Source organism: Phycodurus eques, chromosome 2 (genome assembly GCF_024500275.1).
Source record: "Phycodurus eques isolate BA_2022a chromosome 2, UOR_Pequ_1.1, whole genome shotgun sequence".
NCBI lineage: Eukaryota > Metazoa > Chordata > Actinopteri > Syngnathiformes > Syngnathidae > Phycodurus > Phycodurus eques.
Window position 1 is genome coordinate 38,507,261 of NC_084526.1, and position 24,437 is coordinate 38,531,697.

The window sequence follows — 24,437 nt, forward strand, 5'->3', positions numbered from 1 at the left end:
ATTTGCAATGTGTGTGCTTCAACCATATGTTACTGATAAGTCTGTGGGTTTTGCTGTCAACTCTGATAATCCATATTTGTTTTCCAGACGTAAAAGCATATAAAAACCCCAACCAAAACCTCTACTGTCAAGTCCACACGGAGGATCCAAGGTGAGCTCATGCATTTTTGTTGCTTATGTAGTGCTCCATCATCAGTCACTGTCCTTATGTAGTCTCTTTCCTTTATGGTACTTATCAGTATGTGTCCTGCAGGTCTGCTAGAATGGCTTTTTTCAAGTTCTCAGCTCTGGCTGTATTACTGCTGTCTGCCTACTGTTGGGCTGACAACGAGGTAACTAAAATTAGCAACTGTCACAAACTAGAATCGTTTTTCGACTGTATAATCAATCATAATTCCACTGTTGCAATGGTAGTTATCACACTGGGACTGGAACACTAGGATTGCTATATCAGCAGGAAATTCATTCATTCATTCATCTTCCGTTCCACTTATCCTCACTAGGGTCGCAGGTGGGCTGGAGCTTATCTCAGCTGACTCTGGGCGAGAGGCGGGGTACACCCTGAACCAGTCGCCAGCTAATCACAGGGCACATATAAACAAACAACCATTCGCACTCGCATTCACAACTACGGACAATTTAGATTCTTCAATTAACCTACCCTGCATGTTTTTGGGATGTGGGAGGAAACCGGAGTACCCGGAAAAAACCCATGCCTGTGTCTGCATGGGTTTTCTCTGGGTACTGCGGTTTCCTCCCACATGCAACAACATACAAACTCCACACAGGTGATTTGAACCCCGGTCCTCAGAACTGTGAGGCAGATCTGCTAACCAGTCGGTCACCGTGCCGCTTCAGCAGGAAATTGTTTTTCATTATTCTAAAGCCCTTAGGCCTCTGATTGGCTTTGTTAAATCACTAATTACCTCTGACTTTTTATGAGTGTGATGCTTAATTTGAGTTAGTAAGTTATCAAATATAGTTCCCTCCTCTATAAAAGTCAACTATGAGCTCCAAAACCCAGTACACTGCCATTGTAAAACAAAACAAAAATCAATTTGTCACTCAAGAATGAAATCTATGCTGATTTTAAATTTTAAATTGTGACATAGTAGATGCAGTGTCATTTAGAATTACCTTCAGATAAGTGGCATGTCTTTATAATTTACTCTTTAGGATTTAGTCGATTTTATTTGTTCATCATAATTTCTAATTTATGATTTTCCCTCCCGTTCTCTCTATATTGCTGTGCTACACAAGCAGGCAGGTATGTATCAAATGTAATTCCCTTGACTTGCACAAGACACTAACACCTGTTCCAAGTGAAATTATATTTGTGTCACAAACAGATGATGTTGCAGAAGATCTGAGTCACCTTTCTGTGTCTGAAATTCTGGAGAGAGCCAACAGTAATCGGAGTGCGTGTCAGCCAGTACATTCTCTGAGTAAAGGTTCAACAAAGAATGAGCAGGCTTTAAACAGGGTGTATGATGTATTTCAGTCCGTTCAGCTGATGAGCCATTACTGACTGAAGGAGACATTGCCATTGACAATGATGCAGAGAGAAATGCTGACCCATGCACCAGTCGTAGTTGCACATGGGTCAAGTCGAGTGATAGAAAGGTCTACGTTCCTTATTACATCACCAATCACTTCTGTAAGTGGATTCTTCTCTATTGACTGTATTGTATTGTATTTATTATCATCGTGTGTGCCAGCATTGCATGATTTAGCATTTACTGGATTGCAGGAGGAAGTATGGGCTGATACAGCCCATCATTGTTTATGGCTAATTTGCCATTGAGTAACTAGCTTGCATTGTTGAGTTAAATGCAGCAGTTAACATGATATGCATGTAAACGAAACATGGGAACATCACTAGACATAGACAACACGAGAGCCTTTTAGTTTGTTTTAATAGGATTAGTTTGGTTCTGTGGCACGGTGAATGACTGGTAAGAGCGTCTGCCTCACAGTTCTGAGGACCGGGGTTTAATCCCCGGCCCCGCCTGTGTGGAGTTTGCATGTTCTCCCCGTGCCTGCGTGGGTTTTCTCCAGGCATTCCGGTTTCCTCCCACATCCCAAAAACATGCATGGTAGGTTAATTGACAACTCTAAATTGCCCGTAGGTGTGAATGTGAGTGCGAATGGTTGTTTGTTTGTTTGTGCCCTGCGATTGGCTGGCAACCAGTTCAGGGTGTACCCCGCCTCCTGCCCGATGATGGCTGGGATAGGCTCCAGCATCCCCGCAACCCTAGTGAGGAGAAGTGGCTCAGAAAATGAATGGATGGATGGATAGTTTGCTTCCTCTCTTGGTGTGGATCAATTGAGCAGAAAATGTTTGGGTGTAACTGGTCCGAGAAGTCCTACAAGAGGTGGTCATCTCCTTACCGTTGACAAAGTGTTTAAATGTTTAGAAAATGTCCATCTAAAAGACAGGCATTAGTCTACAACACAACACAAAGCCACACTAACAGCTCAGAATACCATGATGATAATGCTAATTCCCCAATAACATTTATTGTTCTGCTATGAAAAAAATACTAACTGCTGCTTCATCATGCTGGTAGCTAGCCGTGAGAAGTCCATTATCACCCGCGGACTGGAGTCCTTCTCTTCATTTTCCTGCATCCGCTTTAGGCCCACCAGAAGCAGCGACCGTGACTGGCTGAGCATCGAGTCCCAGGGGGGGTATAAAAACGACAGCAATGAATAATTTCTTTGAAAAGCATTTCATAGTTCTTAGTTCTCTTCAACATCACCCTGATTCTCTTCAGATGCTACTCCTATGTCGGCCGTGTTGGTGGTAAGCAGGTGGTTTCTCTGGCTCGCCAAGGATGCCTTTATCATGGCACTGTCCAGCACGAGCTGCTCCATGCGCTTGGATTCAATCACGAACAGACACGCAATGACAGAGACAACCATATCAGGGTTCTGCTGCAGAATGTTCAATATGGTAATGGAGTCGAAATGTTATATAATCGAATGTTAAATAATATTGACTAATTGTCAATATAAGCAGCAGGGTGTCAAACCAATTTTTGTCACGGGCCACGTTATGGTAAACGATTTCCCTCAGAGGGCCATTATGACTGTGAAACCATGTAAATGGTTAATGGCCTCATATTATTGCATTTACAGAACAAATTGATGGATAGACAATTTGAAATCAGAAGTCAAGAAGGTTGTTCAGTTACTGTACTGTTAAAAAAAAGGATTGGTAACAAAAAATGTGTGCAGCATTTTAACAATATTTGTTACAGATGACAATTTGAAATTCTGGTACAGAATTTAGCAAGTCTCATGGAAGTTAATGCACATGATTTGCTTTCGCGGGCCACATAATGTGGCTGACCAGACAGGATCTGGCCCCCCGGGCCTTGGGTTTGACACCTGTGTCTAATAGTATCACTTTTCACTTATGAGTGTTCTGAATTCAAATGAGACAAACAAACTCTTTTATTTGTTCTTCAGGAATGGAGCACAACTTCAGGAAGATTGCCACCCTCAACCAGGGCACTTCATATGACTACAACTCTGTCATGCAGTACCACAAGTATGAACTACTATTGGTTTGTCCTGCAAAAGGGCACTGCTAGGGATTTGGGGCCCTGTAGAAAAAAAACTATAATCAATTTAAAAAATCATCTTGGACCCAAACACATCAATGGCGCAAATTGAAAATACAATTTTCTACAGCTCATGTCAGTCAGGGAACCAGATTTTTGCCCCCCTCACAGTGCTCCTGGTCCTGCAGCACTCACATCTCTTCCTTGATCCTGCTGTATGTGTGCAATGGGGCCATATTTTGGTTTTAACAAAGTACTTTGTGTCATGTTACAGGTATGCTTTCTCCAGGAACAATCAGCCCACCATGCTTCCCATCCCTAACTCTAATGTATCCTTTGGCAATGCTAAGGAGATGAGCCGCACTGACATCGCCAGGCTCAACACACTCTACAAGTGTTGTGAGTGTCCACCTTAGCTGACAATATCAACAATATAATAATAATATAAACTGTAATCTTTCTGTGATGTTCACTGTTTCAGAGGAAGCCTTTTCTCAAAGTGATGACTGAGGGTTCACGGGATAGATATTTCCCCCAGTCTTGAGGAGCAACTGGGTGTCAGAACTGCAGTTGTGGACTCAACAGCAAACACAGTGATTTAGCAATAAATTTACATGAACAAGAGATTGTGTGTCAGTGAATTTTGTGGCATTGTGTCTTTTTTTTTTTTCCAATCAAGAATGATCAAGTTTTATCATAGCGTTTCATATCAACTAATTGATATTTGTCCAGCCTTACTTATATGTTTTCCCTGTGCTTTCGTGAGTTTTTGCCAGGTACTTGTATGCATGTTAGGTGAAATGTATAATTGTGGGTGTGAACGTGAGTGTGAATGGTTGTTTGTCTATATGTGCCTTGCGATTGGGTGGTGAGCAGTCCAGAGTTCACTTCTCGCCCAAAGTCAACTGGAATAGGCTCCACCTGTGACCCTAATATGAGCAAACAACAGTCAAAGTCAAGTTTATTTATATAGTCCTTTATCACAAGAGTCTCAAGGGGCTTCACACGCCAACAATTCACAAGGATTGACAACATCCCCTGGTATAAATCCCCCTTTCAGAATGGAGAATGGATGGATAATTGAGCAACCGTACAGGGCCCCAAATCCCTAGCAGTGCCCTTTTGCAGGACAAACCAATAGTAGTTCATACTTGTGGTACTGCATGACAGAGTTGTAGTCATATGAAGTGCCCTGGTTGAGGGTGGCAATCTTCCTGAAGTTGTGCTCCATTCCTGAAGAACAAATAAAAGAGTTTGTTTGTCTCATTTGAATTCAGAACACTCATAAGTGAAAAGTGATACTATTAGACACAGGTGTCAAACCCAAGGCCCGGGGGGCCAGATCCTGTCTGGTCAGCCACATTATGTGGCCCGCGAAAGCAAATCATGTGCATTAACTTCCATGAGACCTGCGCTGTTTAAGGTGCTCTGGTATATCTCCCCTGTCTTGCCGCTTGTCCATATGCGTTTGCAACAACATTAACGGCAATAAATACAGTATGGTTTTGTTTTTGAAGGGCAGAGATTTTAGTCTCTCCTCATGCACTTTTCCACAAACTGTCAACAGGTGGGAGAATAGATGTACAATATGTATATGAACAATTGTGTACATTGGGAAGTAAATGCATCTATGCATGCATGTATGTATGCATGTACTGTATGTATGTATGTATGTATTTGGCACTTCACCACACTTATGAATAATGCATGTTATGTAATGGTGAAGGAAATGCAGCCCTACGGGGGGCACAAGTCAGTGCAAACTGTAGGCCGGTCCCAAGCCCGGATAAATGCAGAGGGTTGCGTCAGGAAGGGCATCTGGCTTAAAACCTTGCCAAACAAATATGAGCGTTCATCCAAAGAATTCCAAACCGGATCGGTCGTGGCCCGGGTTAACAACGTCTGCCACCGGCGCCGTCAACCTGCGGGGCGCCGTTGGAAATTCAGCTACTGTGGGTCGAAGTCAAAGAAGAGGAGGAGGTGGAAAGCGGGTTCTTCGGCAGAAAGAGAAGAGGAAAACACAGAGCCTAGAACTGAATGTGGGGACTTTGAATGTTGGGACTATGACAGGAAAATCTCGGGAGTTGGTTGACATGATGATTAGGAGAAAGGTTGATATATTGTGTGTCCAGGAGACCAGGTGGAAAGGCAGTAAGGCTAGAAGTTTAGGGGCAGGGTTTAAATTATTTTACCATGGTGTAGATGGGAAGAGAAAGGAGAGAAGGAGACTTGGTGGTGGAACCTCACAGTACAGGAAATCATACAAGGAAAAAGGTTAGCTAAGAAGAATTGGGACACTGAGAGGACCGAGGAGAGGTGAAAGAAATACATTGAGATGCGACACAGGGCAAAGGTAGAGGTGGCAAAGGCAAAACAAGAGGCATATGATGACATGTATGGCAGGTTGGACACTAAAGAAGGAGAGGAGATAATGATCTATACAGGCTGGCCAGACAGAGGGATAGAGATGGGAAGGATGTGCAGCAGGTTAGGGTGATTAAGGATAGAGATGGAAATATGTTGACTGGTGCCAGCAGTGTGCTTGCTAGATGGAAAGAATACTTTGAGGAGTTGATGAATGAGGAAAATGATAGAGAAGGGAGAGTAGAAGAGGCAAGTGTGGTGGACCAGGAAGTGGCAATGATTAGTAAGGGGGAAGTTAGAAAGGCATGAAAGAGAATGAAAAATGGAAAGGCAGTTGGTCCTGATGACATTCCTGTGGAGGTATGGAAGCATCTAGGATAGGTGGCTGTGGAGTTTTTGACCAGCTTGTTCAATAGAATTCTAGTGCGTGAGAAGATGCCTGAGGAATGGAGGAAAAGTGTACTGGTGCCCATTTTTAAGAACAAAGGTGATGTGCAGAGCTGTGGCAACTATAGAGGAATAAAGTTGATGAGCCACACAATGAAGTTATGGGAAAGAGTAGTGGAGGCTAGACTCAGGACAGAAGTGAGGATTTGCGAGCAACAGTATGGTTTCATGCCTAGAAAGAGTACCACAGATGCATTATTTGCCTTGAGGATGTTGATGGAAAAGTACAGAGAAGGTCAGAAGGAGCTACATTGTGTCTTTGTAGATCTAGTAGATCTATGACAGAGTACCCAGAGAGGAACTGTGGTACTGCATGCGGACGTCTGGAGTGGCAGAGAACTATGTTAGAATAATACAGGACATGTACAAGGGCATCAGAACAGCGGTGAGGTGTGCTGTAGGTGTGACAGAGGAATTTAAGGTGGACGTGGGACTGCATCAGGGATCAGCCCTGAGCCCCTTCCTTTTTGCAGTGGTGATGGATAGGCTGACAGATGAGGTTAGACTGGAATCCCCATGGACCATGATGTTTGGACCATGACGGATCCAAGCAGGTTGGAACGGGTGGAGGAAGGTGTCAGGTGTGTTACGTGACAGAAGAGTCTCTGCTCGGATGAAGGGCAAAGTTTATAAAACAGTAGTGAGGCCAGCCATGATGTATGGATTAGAGACAGTGGCACTGAAGAGACAACAGGAAGCAGAGCTGGAGGTGGCGGAAATGAAGATGTTGAGGAGACCAGGTTGGATAAAATTAGAAATGAGCTCATCAGAGGGACAGCCAAGGTTCGATGTTTTGGAGACAAAGTTAGAGAGAGCAGACTTCAATGGTTTGGACACGTCCAGAGGAGAAATAGTGAGTATATTGGAAGAAGGATGATGAGGATGGAACTGCCAGGCAAGAGAGCTAGAGGAAGACCAAAGAGAAGGTTGATGGATGTCGTGAGGGAAGACATGATGGCAGTTGGTGTTCGAGAGGAGGATGCAGGAGATAGGCTTACATGGAAAAGGATGACGCGCTGTGGCGACCCCTAACGGGACAAGCCGAAAGGAAAAGAAGAAGATGTAATGGTGAAGGAGTAGAATCTAAATACGTTTAACTTCTCCTTTTCAGACTACCAGTACATGGTGTTTCAGTATGGGACATTTATATTGTAGATTTTATTTTTCTTTTCTTTTCTTGTTTTGTACTGTATCTTTGAAATAAACTTCAATCAATAAATTTTTGACATGCAAAATATCAGGCATTTTTTGTTTTCGATCAAAAAAAAACATACAACAAAATAATCTGTCACTTTTGAGGAATGAATGAAAAATAAGCATTAATTGGAGACTCTAAATTGCCCGTTGTCATGACTGTGAGTGCGAATGGTTGTTTGTTTCTATGTGCCCTGTGATTGGCTGGCAACCAGTTCAGGGTGCACCCCGCGTCCTGCCCGATGACAGCTGGGATAGGCTCCAGCACGCCCGCGACCCTAGTGAGGATAAGCGGCTCAGAAAATGGATGGATGGAATGAAAAATAAAGTCGAATGAATCAATACCGACAGCTTTCTTCCACGCGTGTCATGCTCATTGGCGTTTGTCATCACAGAATCCAACGCTAGATGGCGGTACTCATTCTGGGTATAATGTGATCGAGTACTCTGTAAAGAAAGTGAAAGAAGACCTTCCGGTGACGCTATAGCTCTAAAAATGGCGGACACGTGTGGCCAAGTAATATTGGGATCCGGGCTTACTGTCTTATCCCATCCTTTGATGTACATTAAAGTGTTGGTTCAGGTAAGAGGGCTGGCTTTGGGTCACATGGCAGCTTCTGAGAAGTTGTTGTATTCATATGCCAATTGCTTATCTGGGATAATCAATATTTATTAGCTCGTTTGTTTAAACTCAATAGCTGACCTTATGAGCTTTGAGAACTGTTTTAACAAAGAAAAATAATGTATTTTAATACACTTTCCCCTGTCATTGAGAAAATCAAGAGTGTATAATATTACATACGTCATGATTAAGTACACAGTACATTTAACACAAGACCGACACAAATGTTGATGCCTGTACGGCGGTGACTAATCTTCACAGTCCGTGAAATGTCCCTTTTGACCTTCTCTTATCTCTCGACTGAGAAGTTGGGTGGAGATGAGCTATGTTAACAGTCTGATTTTGAATGTACATTCATCTTTTATTGAACCGCAATGCATCTCCGTTCAATACATCGGTTCATGTCAATAGTTTTTCGTTGCGAGCAGTTGTCAACCGCGTTACGGGGTAAGACAAGAAAAGTAATGGGAAAAGCTCAACGTTGTGATAAAATGTACGATGCTTCACTTCACTGAGGCTACCCACCAGAGAAATGTAGCAAGCTAAGCTAAACCAAAATGTCAAAAGAGGATAAACTATATCAGTCCCCCACATCGAACCAATTAAATAACCTTAATCCCCTCATAACGCTAAAAAAAGCACAAATATTACTGAGTTACGTAATCCAAAATTAGACATTTGTTGTTCTGTTTAATCTGTCGTCTTTTTCCTACCGCTTCCTATCTCACACCCGCACTTTATTTTTTTGTTTTATTTGTTATAATTGACAAGATATGTAAAATGTATATTGCTAAAAGTATTCTCTCACCTGCCTTCACTCGCATATGGTTTTTAAGTGATGTCTCATTCTAAATCTATATATATCTACCCTTTGCTTAAACAGCTTAAACTCTTGTGGGAAGGCTTTTGTTTAGGAGTGAGTTCATGGGAATTTCCCCCCATTCTTTCAGGAGCATATTTTTAAAGTCACACACTGATTGATGTTGGACAAAAAGGCCTGGTTCACTGTCCACTCGAAATCAACGCAAAGGTCTTCAATCGCGTTGAGGGAAGGACTGCGCAGGCCAGTCAAGGTCATCGATACCAAATTCTCTCAACCGTGTATTTATGGACCTTGCTTTGTGCACCAGTGCACAGGCATGTTGGAACAGGAAGGGATAATCCCCAAACTATTTCCATCCATCCATTTTCTATACCGCTTACCCTCACTAGGGTCAAGGTCTATAAAGACACGGTTGAGAGAATTTGGTATGGATGAACTTGACTGGCCTGCGCAATCCTGACCTCAACCCTATAGACATGCATGCAAATCAGTCGCCTTTTGGTGAAATTCGCAGTTTTGAACTCAAAATAGGCCATTTATGTGACAAAATAGGCCATTTACGTGAATCGTATAGATCTGATGAGTTTTACCTGAGGGGGGGTCATAAGCTGTTTTGTACTCCTTGAACGCTGGCAGCTAGACCCATTCCACACATCCATCCTCCACACACAGATGTCATTTATGAATATTACTCTGCGGCGCGCTAATATGCGAGCGCATCAGACTGAGGTTCCGCCTGTGCGCTCGGGACCTGCTTTGGATAAGTACAGGACTTGACAAGACCAGAAAAAAAACACTTCCGCCGGTTCTGCTGTTAAGAAGTAACGGTACTTTTACTCTGTTACAATGATCTAAATGTCGCTTGGTACTCTTATCAACTATTTCGTGTGCGAGACTACGACTTCCTCATTGTGCACTGAGTATTGGGCACACCAATCAAATTTAAGCACTGGTGATGTTAAAGTTTAATTCACCAATCAAACGAAACAAAGTCACGTGACCTCACACAACGTCTTCTATTGGGCTTCTATTAACACTAGATAAGCCAGCCTGGCTGATCGTCGTGCCTACGTGGCCACCATGTTGGGAAGGTCGTTGTTACCATGAAGGCAACGGCGCGCTACTCATGTTTACATTTAGACGAACAAAAACAACAGCTTTCAGTTGAAGCTTTTACAGCTGCAAAGGGCGGACCGTCATACTGATCCCTATGGATTAGGAATGGGATGTATTTTCATATGTGAGTCAAGGCAGGTGAGCGAATACTTTTGGCAATATATTGCATATACTGTATGTAGGCACTGTATCTTGTTTGTTTTTTTGCTCTTTTTTCAGTCGGACAAAAAAAAAAACGAGCGTGCTCGCTGGTGAATATCGCGTGAGCGAGACAATAAAAAAAAATTGTCAAAAGAAATGTGCAGCAAATTGGCCAACAGACCAATTAATCTTTGGTCAGGACAGTGTAACTTGCCACTTTCAGATTATTTTTTAATTTATTTTCTCCTGAACAGAAAAAGACAACTTTCCCTGGACTAAGTTCTATCTAACACTAGCTTTACCAGTTTCCCTTTTTATCTTATGTGTGATTCTAATGTTTTTACACCTTTGTTGAGTTTTTTTACTTCAGTCGTCATTTATAAATCTGGCGGCTGCTGGTCCCATCATTGATTTGGCTGAATGTGCATAGGCTTAACTTCTGTCGAGCGAACACATCCGTGGACAGTTGTTTTGGCGTGGCTACGCCGACATTAACCATTTGTTGTCTTAAAGAGATACAACAATTTAATAAGTAACATACATGCTGCCGGCACGTGCATGACTCATGAGCACATCTGCCTCACAGTTCTGGGGACCGGGGTTCAAATCCCGGCCTCGCTTGTGTGGAGTTTGCATGATCTCCCCGTGCCTGGGTGGGTTTTCTCCGGGCACTCCGGTTTCCTTCCACATCCCCAAAACAGGAAAATGGATGGATGGTTTTATAGAAGTTGTTTTTCAGGATGTTCTTATGTAATTTTTTTTAAATTAAATTGTAGTGCATGCTTGTTTCAAGTTACTTCATGTAACCTGTTGGTTAATAGTAAAAGGGGCAGTTTTTCCTCATAAATACTGTTGCTGCTTATTGTTCTCTGTTTGAGTAATATAATTTGATTAAGCCTTGTCTAACATGCCATACTAGAAAATAAGTGTTTGTGATTATCGGATTGGCCCGATATCGGTATCTGCCAAAACTCAAGGCTGCAGTATCAGATCGGAAATGAGAAAGTTGGATCGGGGCATCCCTAATTGTAAATAAAATTTTTGCAACTCCAATTTCAATGAAGTTGGGACGTTGTGTCAAATGATTTGCAAATCATGTTCAACCTATATTTAATTGAATACACTACAAAGACAAGATATTTAATGTTCAAACTGATAAACTCTATTGTTTTTAGCAAATAAACATTGACTTAGAATTTTATGGCTGCAACACATTCCCAAAAAGCTGGGACAGGGTCATATTTACCACTGTGTTACATCACCTTTTCTTTTAACAACATTCAATAAACGTTTGGGAACTGAGGACACTAATTGTTGAAGCTTTGTAGGTGGAGTTATTTCTCATTCTTGCTTGATGTACAGCTTCAGCTGTTCAACAGTCCGGGGTCTCCATTGTCATATTTTACGCTTCATAATGCGCCACACATTTTCAATGGGAGACAGGTCTGGACTGCAGGCAGGCCAGTCGAGTACCCGCACTCTTTTATACGAAGCCATGCTGTTGTAACACGTGCAGAATGTGGTTTGGCATTGTCTTGCGGAAATAAGCAGGGGCGTCCATGAAAAAGACGTTGCTTGGATGGCAACATATGTTTCTCCAAAACCTGTATGTACCAGTCTGTATGGTTCTTTTCCTCTTTGGTCCGGAGGACACGACGTCCACAATTTCCAAAAACAGTTTGAAATGTGGACTCGTTGGACCACAGAACACTTTTCCACTTTGCATCAGTCCATCTTAGATGAGCTCGGGCCCAGAGAAGCCGGGTTTCTGGGTGTTTTTGATAAATGGCTCTTGCTTTGCATAGTAGAGTTACAAGTTGCACTTATGGATGTCGCGTCGGACTGTATTTACTGACATTGGTTTTCTGAAGTGTTCCTGAACCCATGTGGTATTATCCTTTACACATTGATGTCAGTTTTTGATGCAGTGCCGCCTGAGGGCTCGAAGGTCACGGGCATTCAATGTTGGTTTTCGGCCTTGCCGCTTACATGCAGTGATTTCTCCAGATTCTCTGAACCTTTTGATGATGATATGAACCGTAGATGATGAAATCCCTAAATTCCTTGCAATTGTACGTTGAGGAGCATTGTCTTGAAACTGTTTGACCTTTTTCTCACGCACTTGTTCAGAAAGAGGTGAACCTCGCCCCATCTTTGCTTGTGAATGACTGAGCAATTCAGGGAAGCTCCTTTTATACCCAATCATGGCACCCACCTGTTCCCAATTCGCCTGTTCACCTGTGGGATGTTCCAAACAGGTGTTTGATGAGCATTCCTCAACTTTCTCAGTCTTTTTTGCCACCTGTCCCAGCTTTTTTTGGAAAGTGTTGCAGCCATAAAATTCTAAGTTAATGATTATTTGCGGAAAACAATCAAGTTGGTCAGTTTAAACATTAAATATATTTTCTTTGAAGTGTATTTAATTAAATATAGGTTGAACATGATTTGCAAATAATTGTATTCTGTTTTTATTTGTTTAACACAGCGTCCCAACTTCATTGGAATTGGGGTTGTATTTAATTCAGTGATTCATTTGCGTACCACAAGAGGGAGCCCGCGTACCACTAGTGGTACTCTGTTCTATACTATATCTTTGTTCTATACTATATCTTTGTTTGGCCTTAATTATTTTTTCTTACCGCGAATTACTGGACTGAAGGGGTAGGGAAATTTATTTTACCAGTCCTACGTCATGAGTCTCATTTGGATGAACCACTCTGAACTTTAAGGCTTTGTGGAAATACAGTACAAACCACATGGGCCACAGGAACATTTTACAACCGGGAACAACTGTTATTTCCTGGGCTTTTTGGTGAAAAGACACTATTGTTGACCACCCACAGGGGACATGCGCATCAAGGCAAAAATACGTACAAAATATAATTTGGGATTTCAGAAGACTTCTGGATTAAAGGTAAGACATCTATAACAAACAAGAACAGTCCAGCTTTTTTGGAAAGTGTTGCAGCCATAAAATTCTAAGTTAATGATTATTTGCGGAAAACAATCAAGTTGGTCAGTTTGAACATTAAATATATTTTATTTGAAGTGTATTTAATTAAATATAGGTTGAACATGATTTGCAAATCATTGTATTCTGTTTTTATTTATGTTTAACACAATGTCCCATCTTCATTGGAATTGGGGTTGTATTTAATTCAGTAATTCGTTTGCGTACCACAAGAGGGAGCCCATGTACCACTAGTGGTACTCGTACCACATTTTGAGGATCACTGTTCTATATTATATCTTTGTTTGGCCTTAATTATTTTTTCTTACCACGACTTACTGGACTGAAGGGGTAGGGAAATTTATTTTACCAGTCCTACGTCATGAGTCTCATTTGGATGAACCACCCTGAACTTTAAGGCTTTGTGGAAATACAGTACAAACCACATGGGCCACAGGAACATTTTGCAAAAGGAAACAACTGTTAGTTCCTGGGCTTTTTGGTGAAAAGCCACTATTGTTGACCACCCACAGGGGACATGTGCATCAAGGCAAAAATACGTACAAAATATAATTTGGGATTTCAGAAGCCTTCTGGATTAAAGGTAAGACATCTATAACAAACAAGAACAGTCCAGTTGCCATGATTCAACCTCTGCAGATGAATGCATGACATATTGAAGCCAACATTTACAACAACTGTGGACACGTGTAGAACAAACAAAATCCAGATGCTTTAAACTGATTTATATCGATTGTTGGTGTTCATAGGTCGGACACGAGCCACTCCCTCCTACACTGGGCAGAAACTTATTTGGCAGACAGGTCTACCAGTTGCCTGGACTGTTTGCTTATGGTAAGTCACACTCTTAAAAGTAGTGTTGGGAACAATAAACTGATGCGACCGGATGTAATTTCGTAAAGGTGAGAGATACGACTGTAATTGAGATACGCTCCCTAATCGACACAAAATCAACCAGGAATCCTTAGAAAAATTGGTTATAGGGCTGTGGACCATATATGGTGAGGCTAGGAATCGGTCCCTTGAAGATTTACAGTTCTGATCTCTTAACGCTTTATATATATATATATATATATATATATATATATATAAAAACATTCAATATTGGAAACTCATGGTGTCACACCCGAATCAGCTAATTAACTCAAAACAACTGCAAAGGGTTCCTGAGACTTTTAAGTCAAGGTCACTAGGCTACACAATCATGGGGAAGACTGCTGACTGAACACAGATGTCCAGAAGACTGTCATCACCACCCTTCAAAAGGAGGCTAAGCCACAAAAGGTCAAAGCTATAAAAGAAACCAGGGCTTCCAGTACACCTATGCAGTGCCACAGGTTCCTCGCCTCCATGCCACGGTTCATGCAAAAGGAGCCCCAACCAAGTTTTGAGTACATAGAAATCATCATACTTTTTTTATTAGTCTTATGTGACATTCTAATTTTCTCAGGCACTGAATTTTAGGCTTTCATTATCTCTAAACCATAATCAATAATTTCATAAAGAAAAAGCTTGAAATATTTATCTCTGTGTAATGAATCTGTATAAAATAAGTTTCACTTTCTGAGACGACTGACAAAATAATTTAACTTTTACAACCCCAATTCCAATGAAGTTGGGACATTGTGTTAAACATGAATAAAACAGAATACAGTGATTTGCAAATCATGTTCAACCTATATATAATTGAATACATTACAAATACTATATTTAATGTTCAAACTGATAAACTTGATTGTTTTTAGCAAAATAGCATTAACTTAGAATTTTATGGCTGCAACACAATCCAAAAAAGCTGGGGCAGGTGGCAAAAAAATACAGAGAAAGTTGAGGAATGCTCATCAAACACCTGTTTGGAATATCCCACAGGTAAACAGGCTAATTGGGAACAGGTGGTTGCCATGATTGGGTATAAAAGGAGCTTCCCTGAATTGCTCAGTCATTCACAAGCAAAGATGGGGCAAGGTTCACCTCTTTGTGAACAAGTACGTGAGAAAATAGTCGAACAGGTTAAGGACAATGTTCCTCAACGTACAATTGCAAGGGATTTCATCATTCACAATCAGAATCATCTTTATTTTGCCAAGTATGTCCAACAACCACACAAGGAATTTGAGACATAAATACATTGAGAAAAACAAATCACTGCGCAATAAAGGGTTGCTAGTTATCTTGTCATGCCGGTACAATTTTTTTTTATTTTTTATTATTGACAATTGTCCAAAAAGATGCATAGTCCTCTAGCACTTACAGCAGTTTGAATGACTAATATAGCAATAGTCCGGTGCAGTGACCATTGTGCATAGGGCGCCGAGACTTCAAGGAGTATATGCAGTTTAAAGTGACTAGTAGCGCGATAATCTGGGACAATGTTGATTGTGCAAATGTTACAGATACTCCTCAGTCAGTTCGCAAGTGGTGCAGATGCTACTCTGGCATCTAGTCCATATCATCATCAAAAGGTTCAGAGAATCTGGAGAAACCACTGCATGTAAGCGGCAAGGCCAAAAAACAACATTGAATGCCCATGACCTTCGATCCCTCAGGCAGCACTGCATCAAAAACCAACATCAATGTGTAAAGGATATCACCACATGGGCTCAGGAACACTTCAGAAAACCAATGTCAGTAAATACAGTTCGGCGCTACATCCGTAAGTGCAACTTGAAACTCTACTATGCAAATCAAAAGCCATTTATCAACAACACCCAGAAACGCTGCCGGCTTCTCTGGGCCCGAGCTCATCTAAGGCGGACTGATGCAAAGTGGAAAAGTGTTCTGCGGTCCGACAAGTGCACATTTCAAATTGTTTTTGGAAATTGCGGACGTCATGTCCTCCGGGCCAAAGAGGAAAAGAACCATCCGGACTGTTATGGACGCAAAGTTCAAAAGCCAGCATCTGTGATGGTATGGGGCTGTGTTAGTGCCAATGGCATGGGTAACTTACACATCTGTGAAGGCACCATTAATGCTGAAAGGTACATACAGGTTTTGGAGAAACATATGCTCCCATCCAAGCAACGTCTTTTTCATGGACGCCCCTGCTTAATTCAGCAAGACGATGCCAAACCACATTCTGCATGTGTTACAACAGTGTGGCTTCGTAGTAAAAGAGTGCAGGTACTAGAGTGGCCTGCCTGCAGTCCAGACCTGTCTCCCATTGAAAATGTGTGGTGCATTATGAAGCGTAAAATGCTACAACGGAGACCGCCAGACTGTTGAACAGCTGAAGCTGTACACCAAGCAAGAATGGGAAATAATTCCACCTACAAAGCTTCAACAATTAGTGTCCTCAGTTCCCATACGTTTATTGAATGTTGTTAAACGAAAAGGTGATGTAACACAGTGGTAAACTTGCAGCCATAAAACTCTGTTAATGATTATTTTCTAAAAACAATAAAGTTTATCAGTTTGAACATTAAATATCTTGTCTTTGTAGTGCATTCAATTAAATATAGGTTGAACATGATTTCCAAATCATTGTATTCTGTTTTCATTTGTTTAACACAACATCCCCACTTCATTGGAATTGGGGTTGTACAAGTTTTATTTATTTTTTTAGATGTACCTGTATTGTTGCACTCCTAATATTTTCCATTGTTAAATTTTCTCACACTTTTTAACCTTGCTTTCAATATTCTTTCATGTTTCAGCAAAACACATCATCAAGATTGATGGAAAAGCAGGTCTCTTCAAAGGGCTTGGTCCAAGGCTTTGTGCAGGCACCATCGGCACTGTTGTGCATAGTAAAGTTGTGCAGGTATGTTTGATTCTGACTGTTTATGAATGTAGTCACACCTAAAGATTGTTGTTCAGATAACAGTAACCGCACCAACCAGCCACAACATAATGCTCAATATAATGAGAAGCAAAATGAGCATTGTAAAAAAAATTCTTATTCATCATTCTCAGTTGCCTTTTTTTTTTTTTCCACTGAACTTTACTGCTTCACATGGGTCTACCTACTTTAGTGTGAGTTTTTGATTTTCTACTACAAAACAGGGCTTGACGAGCATCAATAATTTAGTGTTTTTTATTGCAGAAATGTCCATATACAACCCCAATTCCAATGAAGTTGGGATGTTGTGTTAAACAAATAAAAACAATACAATGATTTGCAAATCATGTTTAACCTATATTTAATTGAATACACTACAAAGACAAGATATTTAATGTTCAAACTGATTATTGTTTTTAGCAAATAATCATTAACTTGGAATTATATGGCTGCAACTCGTCCAAAAAAACTGGGACAGGGTCATGTTTACCACTGTGTTACATCACCTTTTCTTTTAACAACATTCAATAAATGTTTGGGAACTGAGGACACTAATTGTTGAAGCTTTGTTGGTGGAATTATTTCCCATACTTCATTGATGTACAGCTTCAGCAGTTCAACAGTCCGGGGTCTCCATTGTCGTATTTTACGCTTCATAATGTGCCACACATTTTCAATGTGAGACAGGTCTGGACTGCAGGCAGGCCAGTCTAGTACCCCCACTCTTACGACGAAGCCACGCTGTTGTAACACATGCAGACTGTGGTTTGGCATTGTCTTGCTGAAATAAGCAAGGGCGTCCATGAAAAACACGTTGCTTGGATGGCAGCATGTATTTCTCCAAAACCTGTATGTAGCTTTCAGCATTAATGGTGCCTTCACAGATGTGTAAGTTACCCATGCTATTGGCACTAACACAGCCCCATACCATCACAGATGCTGGCTTTTGAACTTTGCGTCCAGATGGTTCTTTTGCTGTTTGGTTGTGAAACGATGTCCACAATTTCCAAAAACAATTTGAAATGTGGACTCGTCGGACCACGGAACACTTTTCCACTTTGCATCTGGGACTGTTCTTGTTTGTTGGAATAAACAGTAACAGTCCAGTTGCCATGATTCAACCTTTGCAGCTGTACATTTTATTTGGGCTCAAAATGAACCACACACCAGTTGCACATAAAATCACTGTGTTCAAAGAACAAAACCAAAGAAAATATGAATTTCACATTAAAACAAAAGTAGAATTAAATTCAATGAAAACTTACTGTCAATTGATGTGAATATTTCTGTTGCTATTCACCTTGGCAAGTGCCACTAATAGTTTCACAACAAAGTCTGCTCCTTTTCTTTATTTCTCCAATCCTGAAAGGGTTTAGAGGTAAGAATAAACTTTTGGCGTTCTTTTTTTGTTCAAATGTTCTGCATGAAATAGCACATGCTTAGATGTTGACAAAAAAGTAAACCTCATGAAAATCAGTTGAGAAATGAGCAAGTTATGATTTATATTCGATATACATGCATTGCATTTGATAGGGTTGTTGCCTCCACCAACGCGGCTGATGCGTAGGAATGTCATTTAGCTTGGCTGGTTTATCTAGTATGTGCTCAATTCATGTTTGTGTTGCTGTTTACACTCTGAAATCACTGCTAATCCCTCTCCGATTGGATGCACAGTCTGACGCCACAGCGATGCTGTTCAATTCGAATGTATCGTAGACATTTGTAAAGAAAAAACACAAACTCGAGGCGCAACGGCAAATGGCCACTTTGACGCAACGTTACGTTGTGAACAGCATGTACACTGGACGACATTCAAAATGCAGTGCAAAAAGGCTTTTACAGATGCCCGTACATGCGCAGATTTGTGTCTTGGGGGTCCTTCGAACCCCTGCGACTGCCTCATCGAACCCCGAGGTTCGCTCAAACCCAGGTTAACAACCACTGGCTTCGAGGTAAATTTATAGCAGCTTTTAATTGAACTGACTAAGACTTCTATTATGATGCTCTCTAACTTGTCCAGTCGACACACAGAGCTGAAGATCAGCTGTCTTAATAGTGCCTTGAATGTTGGCACCTGAGTGGAGACAAACAATTGACAGGTGATATGGTACCTTGGGACTCAAAGCAGCAGCCTCAGTGCATCAATATCGGCAACTTTAAGCCTTCGCATACTCAACTACTTATCGTTGGACTGAGCAGCATACAATGGCATCATATAGGTCCTGAACAGTGAACAGTCATCTTCAGAGCACATAGAGAGCTTTCTAATCAGCATGTTAGCCTGGGAATATACAGGTGCTGGTCATATAATTAGAATATCACGAAAAAGTTGATTTATTTCAGTAATTCCATTCAAAAAAGTGAAACTTGTATAATGTATACATTTCACACAGACTGGCATATTGCAACTGTTTATTTCTTTTCATGTTGATGATTATAATTAACGAATGAAAACCCGAAATTGAGTGTCTCAGAAAATTAGATTGGAGCCTTGAAATATTGAAGACACCGGGTGCCACACTCTCATCAGCTACTTAACTCAAAAAAAGGCCTTTAAATGGCCTCAGTCTAGTTCTGTAGGCTACACAATCATGGGGAAGACTGCCAACCTGACAGTTGTCCAAAAGACGACCATTGACACCTTGCACAAGGAGGGCAAGACACAAAAGAGTCATTGCTAAAGAGGCTGGGTGTTCACAGAGCTCTGTGTCCAAGCAGGTTGAGAGGCGAAGGGAAGTAAAAGATGTGGTAGAAAAAAAGTGTACAACCTATCGGGACAACCGCACCCAGGAGAGGATTGTGAAATAAAACCCATTAAAAAATGTGGGGGAGATTCACAAAGAGTGGACTGCAGTCAGTGCTTCAAGAACCACCACGCACAGACGTTTGCAAGACATGGGTTTCAGCTGTCCCATTCCTTGTCAACCCAATCTTGAACAAAAGACAGCATCACAAGCGTCTCATCTGGGCTAAAGACAAAAAGGACTGCTGTTACTAAGTGGTCCAAAGTTATGTTCTCTGATGAAAGTAAATTTTGCATGTCCTTTGGAAATCAAGGTCCCAGAGTCTGGAGGAAGAGAAGAGAGGCACAGAATCCACGTTGCTTGAGGTCGAGTGTAAAGTTTCCACAGTCAGTGATGTTTTGGGGTGCGATGACATGTGCTGGTGTTGGTCCTCTGTGTTTCCTTAGGTCCAAGGTCAACGCAGCCATCTACCAGGACGTTTTAGGGCACTTCATGCTTCCTGCTGCTGACCAGCTTTATGGAGATGCAGATTTCATTTTTCAGCAGGACTTGGGACCTGTGCACAGTGCCAAAGCTACCACTACCTGATTTAAGGACGGTGGTATCCATGTTCTTGATTGGCCAGCAAACTCGCCTGACCTCACCCCCATAGAAAATCTGTGGTGTATTGTGAAGAGGAAGATGTGATATGCCAGACCCAACAATGCAGAAGAGCTGAAGGCCACTATCAGAGCAACATGGGCTCTCATAACACCTGAGCAGCGCCACAGACTGATCGACTCCATGCCACGCCGCATTGCTGCACCAATTCAGGCAGAAGGAACCCCAACTAAGTCTTGAGTGCTCATACTTGTCATGTTCATACATCATACATAAAGACAAACATCAGTTGGCTAACATTTCTAGAAATATTGTTTTTTTATCGGTCTTAAGTAATATTTAAATTTTCTGAGATACAGAATTTGGGATTTTCATTAGTTGTCAGTTATAATCATAAATTAAAATAAATACACACCTAAAATATCAGTGTGTGTAATGAATGAATATAATATACAAGTTTGACTTTTTGAATGGAATCACTGAAATAAATCTACTTCATGATATTGATATTGATTGATGATACTTTCACAATTATACAACTAGCACCAATATTTTACAGCACTGACGATAGATACCTTTGTCATCCATCACATCCTCAGATATGACACGACCAAGGTATTTAATTTCCTCACACTAATCTACGGGAGCCAAGGGATGATAGTGAGGGCTTTTTTTTCAAATTCATTTTAACTGTTTGGACATGGACTTGCAGGAAGACCAAGACATCCACAAAGCCTGACGCCTCATTGGCAGCCCGTATGCACACTCACCTACCGTCGTAACCCGCCAGTGCTGCCATTTGCGGGTAACTTTCTAATGCTTTCCTAAATACGCAATAATAAGAACAAACATTTGCTTTCTATGTGACACACAAACTCGCATAAAATCTGTGACTGACTATAATATGGAACAACTTCCATATGTAAATTTCCTGTAATTGAACTCATCTGGGAAACTAATTATCAAACCTGTGTGACATTCGTATCTGTGACCTAAATAGACAGAAGAAACAAAACAAAGTGTTTGTGTTATAGGCACAGTATGACACAACTCTTGTATTGGATATCATTTTGTTGTGGTTGGCTGGACTGTCTTGGGATGTAAGGGAGTCAAAGTGAGAGTTTTCTTTTTTTTTTTTTTTTTTAAAACATATTACCATGAAAAAATATGGTTAAAAGGTATGCCCTGTTGACCATATTTATTCATTCAATTTCACTGTCATTTAAATGTAAATTCACTATTTTCTTGTTTGCCACAGAAATGTCACGAACAAGGGACACTTGAGGTAAGAGTCAATTATATTAATTTCTCCATACGTTCAGCCTCACAACTACAGTCCCGTGAAGTATTGGCTCCCTTCTCAAATTCTTATATTTTTGCATATCTTCCCCACTTTAATGTTTAAGATCATCAAACAAATGTAAATATTAGACAGATATAACCTAAGTGAACTTAAAATGCCGTTTTTGGTGCTTAATGGTGCATTTTTTAAATATTTTTTTCGCGCATGCTCGATTTATTCAGGAGCAGCTCAGTACAACAACAGACAGTCGATTGACAGAGAACACTTTTGAGACATAAAGACATTGAGAAAAACAGTCACTGAGCAATAAAGGGTTGCTAGTTATCTCTGTTTTGTGTTTTGACAATTGTGCAAAAAGATGCAGTCCTCTAGCACTTAGAGCAGTTTGAATGACTAATATAGCAATAGTCCGGTGCAATGACCATTGTGCAAAGGGCGCTGAGACTTCAAGGAGTGCATGCAGTTTAAAGTGACGAGTAGCGTGATAATCTGGAACAATGTTGATTGTGCAAATGTTGCAGATACTCCTCAGTCAGTGTGCAGATGCTACTCTGGGATGAGTGGACAGTATTGGTCAACAACAGATATGCAAATAGGGAGACTACTACAATGACTAGAGAAATGTATAATTGGCCTGACTGAAATGTGACAACTGTCTCAAGACAAAAAAAATTGGCAGCATGTTGCAATGGAATTGTAGGTTAGCTGTTTAAGAAGTTGATGGCAAGAGGGAAGAAGCTGTTGGAATATCTGCTAGTTCTAGTTTGCATTGATCGGTAGCACCTACCTGAGGGAAGGAGCTGGAAGAGCTCGTGACCAGGATGTGGAGGGTCCAAGAGGATTTTGCACACTCTTGTCTTCGTTCTGGCAGCATGCAAGTTCTCAAGGTTGGGTAGGGGGGTACCGACAAGCTTTTCAGCAGTTTTGATTGTCCGTTGCAGTCGGAGTTTGTCCTTTTTTGTAGCAGCACCAAACCAGACTGTGTTGGACGAACACAGGACCGCTTCGATGACCGCTGTGTAGAACTGCCTCAGCAGCTCCTGTGGCAGGCCGCACTTCCTCAGAATGAATGTTACTAAAACTGCAACCTGTAGTTTTTTTAGTCTCTTATGCAATTTTACGGTCATCATTTAGACCTCCTACTATTTAAACACAGCATTTTAACTTCACTTGGGTTATATTTGTATATTTAAAATTGTTTGATCTTAAACATTAAAGTGGGGAAACTGCTAAAATATAACAATTTGAGAAGGGGGGCCAATACTTTACCAATACTACACACTGAATTTTACTAAAACTGCCACCTGTAATTGTTTTATACTCTTATGCATTTTACGGTCATCATTTAGACGACCTATTTTTGAGGGATGTCTGCGTAAAACTAATCTAATAAGTAGTTGTTAGTTGACCACAATCTGTTCCACGGCTCTGGTTGATTTCCAATATCTTCCCATCCATTGTCTGACCACTTGTCCTCATTAGGGCTTCAGATAAAATTTAGCCTGTCGCAGCTTAATTTGGGCGAAAAGTTGGGCATGACCTGACCTGGCCTGGCCACCGAACAATCACAGGGCACATATAGGCAAACAACCATTAATGCTGACCTCTGTGACTATCAACTGCGCACCTCTCACCCTATTAGTATGGTCAACATCTCCTCGACTGGAAATGCAGGGTTGGCACTAGGTCATGAAACCTCTTAGCCAATGTGGCTGAACAGTATAAAATCTCTTAGCCACAGTTGTGTGTAGTTTGCCACAACAACATGTATGTTTGTGGCAAACCTTTAGCCACACTTAGCCAGTCTTCGTCACTGGGAAGTCAGTTAGCTTTTAATGATGTGGGCCCAATTAAACCTACCTAGTCATCATTCAGGACTATCAGGACTAGGGCGATTTGGGAATATAATATAATTGCGATTTATTTTATATTGTTTCTTACAAATATTTTCATTGTTATTTAGCATGCTATTTTTTGGGAGGGGAAGTTTATCCGAAGCATTACTCACTAAACAAGAAATAAATCATTGTATAGTATGACCCACACGACATAGGATACAGCAGAGCTGCCAAATATTACGGCATGTCCGTATTTGGTTACGGAAATCACTGAACGTTGTCTTGTTATGGCCGTAACAAAGATTTTTTCAGATATTTGAAAAAAAAAAATCCAGTTTGACATTACCGGCGCATCCACATTGAACAGCTGCTTGGTGCACAGTATTTTATTATGCCCCTCGAGTGCCAAGCCGTGGAAGCGAAAGTTCTCTTTGCGTGTGGTGTCAACGCATTGTAAGTCACTGATCATTGCCTCCATGGTAGCGAATAAGATGGACATCTTGCCGTGCTTCTTACCAAAGAGTCACGAATGGATGATGCGGAATGGCTAGGCGAAAATAGAAACCAAAACTATTGTCCATACATAAACTATAGAATTCAGTCTATCAGCAAAATTATTCTTTTGCAAAATAGAGTGCTGAGTTTTAATTTTGACGTTTGAGATCTGATTAATCTGCTTTCATAGACTTTTTGTGACCAGGGTTGAAAAAAAGAATCAGCAAAATGCGAACTAATCCATAGACATATTTTTGATGATCGAACGTCGAAATCTCATATACTGGTACTTTGATTAATTCTACAACTGCTTCCGCCATTACAAGTTTGATGTAATCAAAACATTAAAATGACAAATATTGTAGCCATAATTTATTAACAATTATGATTGACTGTTGCAAGGAAATGTTTTTGACCAAATTTTGTAAATAT

At 40.9% G+C, this 24,437-nt stretch overlaps 2 protein-coding genes across 4 annotated transcripts in view; both read left to right on the forward strand.

Annotated features, from left to right (window-relative positions):
- Positions 1–257: 257 nt before the first annotated feature.
- LOC133416422 (hatching enzyme 1.2-like) lies at positions 258–4,125 on the forward strand. Its single transcript, XM_061703294.1, has 9 exons — positions 258–332; positions 1,264–1,267; positions 1,350–1,418; positions 1,502–1,657; positions 2,571–2,691; positions 2,778–2,956; positions 3,475–3,556; positions 3,844–3,968; positions 4,051–4,125. Coding segments are annotated over exons 1-9 (807 nt in total). The 5' UTR covers positions 258–263; the 3' UTR covers positions 4,053–4,125.
- A 3,942-nt stretch (positions 4,126–8,067) lies between these two features.
- mtch2 (mitochondrial carrier homolog 2) overlaps positions 8,068–24,437 on the forward strand; it is a 36,801-nt gene continuing 20,431 nt past the window's right edge. The window contains exons 1-4 of one of the 3 annotated variants that reach the window (XM_061670589.1): positions 8,068–8,157; positions 13,997–14,081; positions 16,901–17,007; positions 21,628–21,654. In XM_061670589.1, coding sequence (XP_061526573.1) covers positions 8,071–8,157; positions 13,997–14,081; positions 16,901–17,007; positions 21,628–21,654 — 306 coding nt within the window. In that variant the 5' untranslated portion in view covers positions 8,068–8,070. Of the gene's footprint in view, positions 8,158–13,996; positions 14,082–16,900; positions 17,008–20,288; positions 20,985–21,081; positions 21,175–21,627; positions 21,655–24,437 lie in introns of those variants that run through there. The other 2 variants (XM_061670591.1, XM_061670590.1) reach the window with 2 other exon arrangements.

Bases quoted from the DNA above. Each gene is read 5' to 3' on its own strand.
- LOC133416422 (XM_061703294.1), top strand. From the start codon at position 264: ATGGCTTTTTTCAAGTTCTCAGCTCTGGCTGTATTACTGCTGTCTGCC. The intron at 2,692-2,777 runs GTATAAAAACGA...GATTCTCTTCAG, and splicing joins AGCATCGAGTCCCAGGGGGG to ATGCTACTCCTATGTCGGCC. The intron at 3,557-3,843 runs GTATGAACTACT...GTCATGTTACAG, and splicing joins TCTGTCATGCAGTACCACAA to GTATGCTTTCTCCAGGAACA.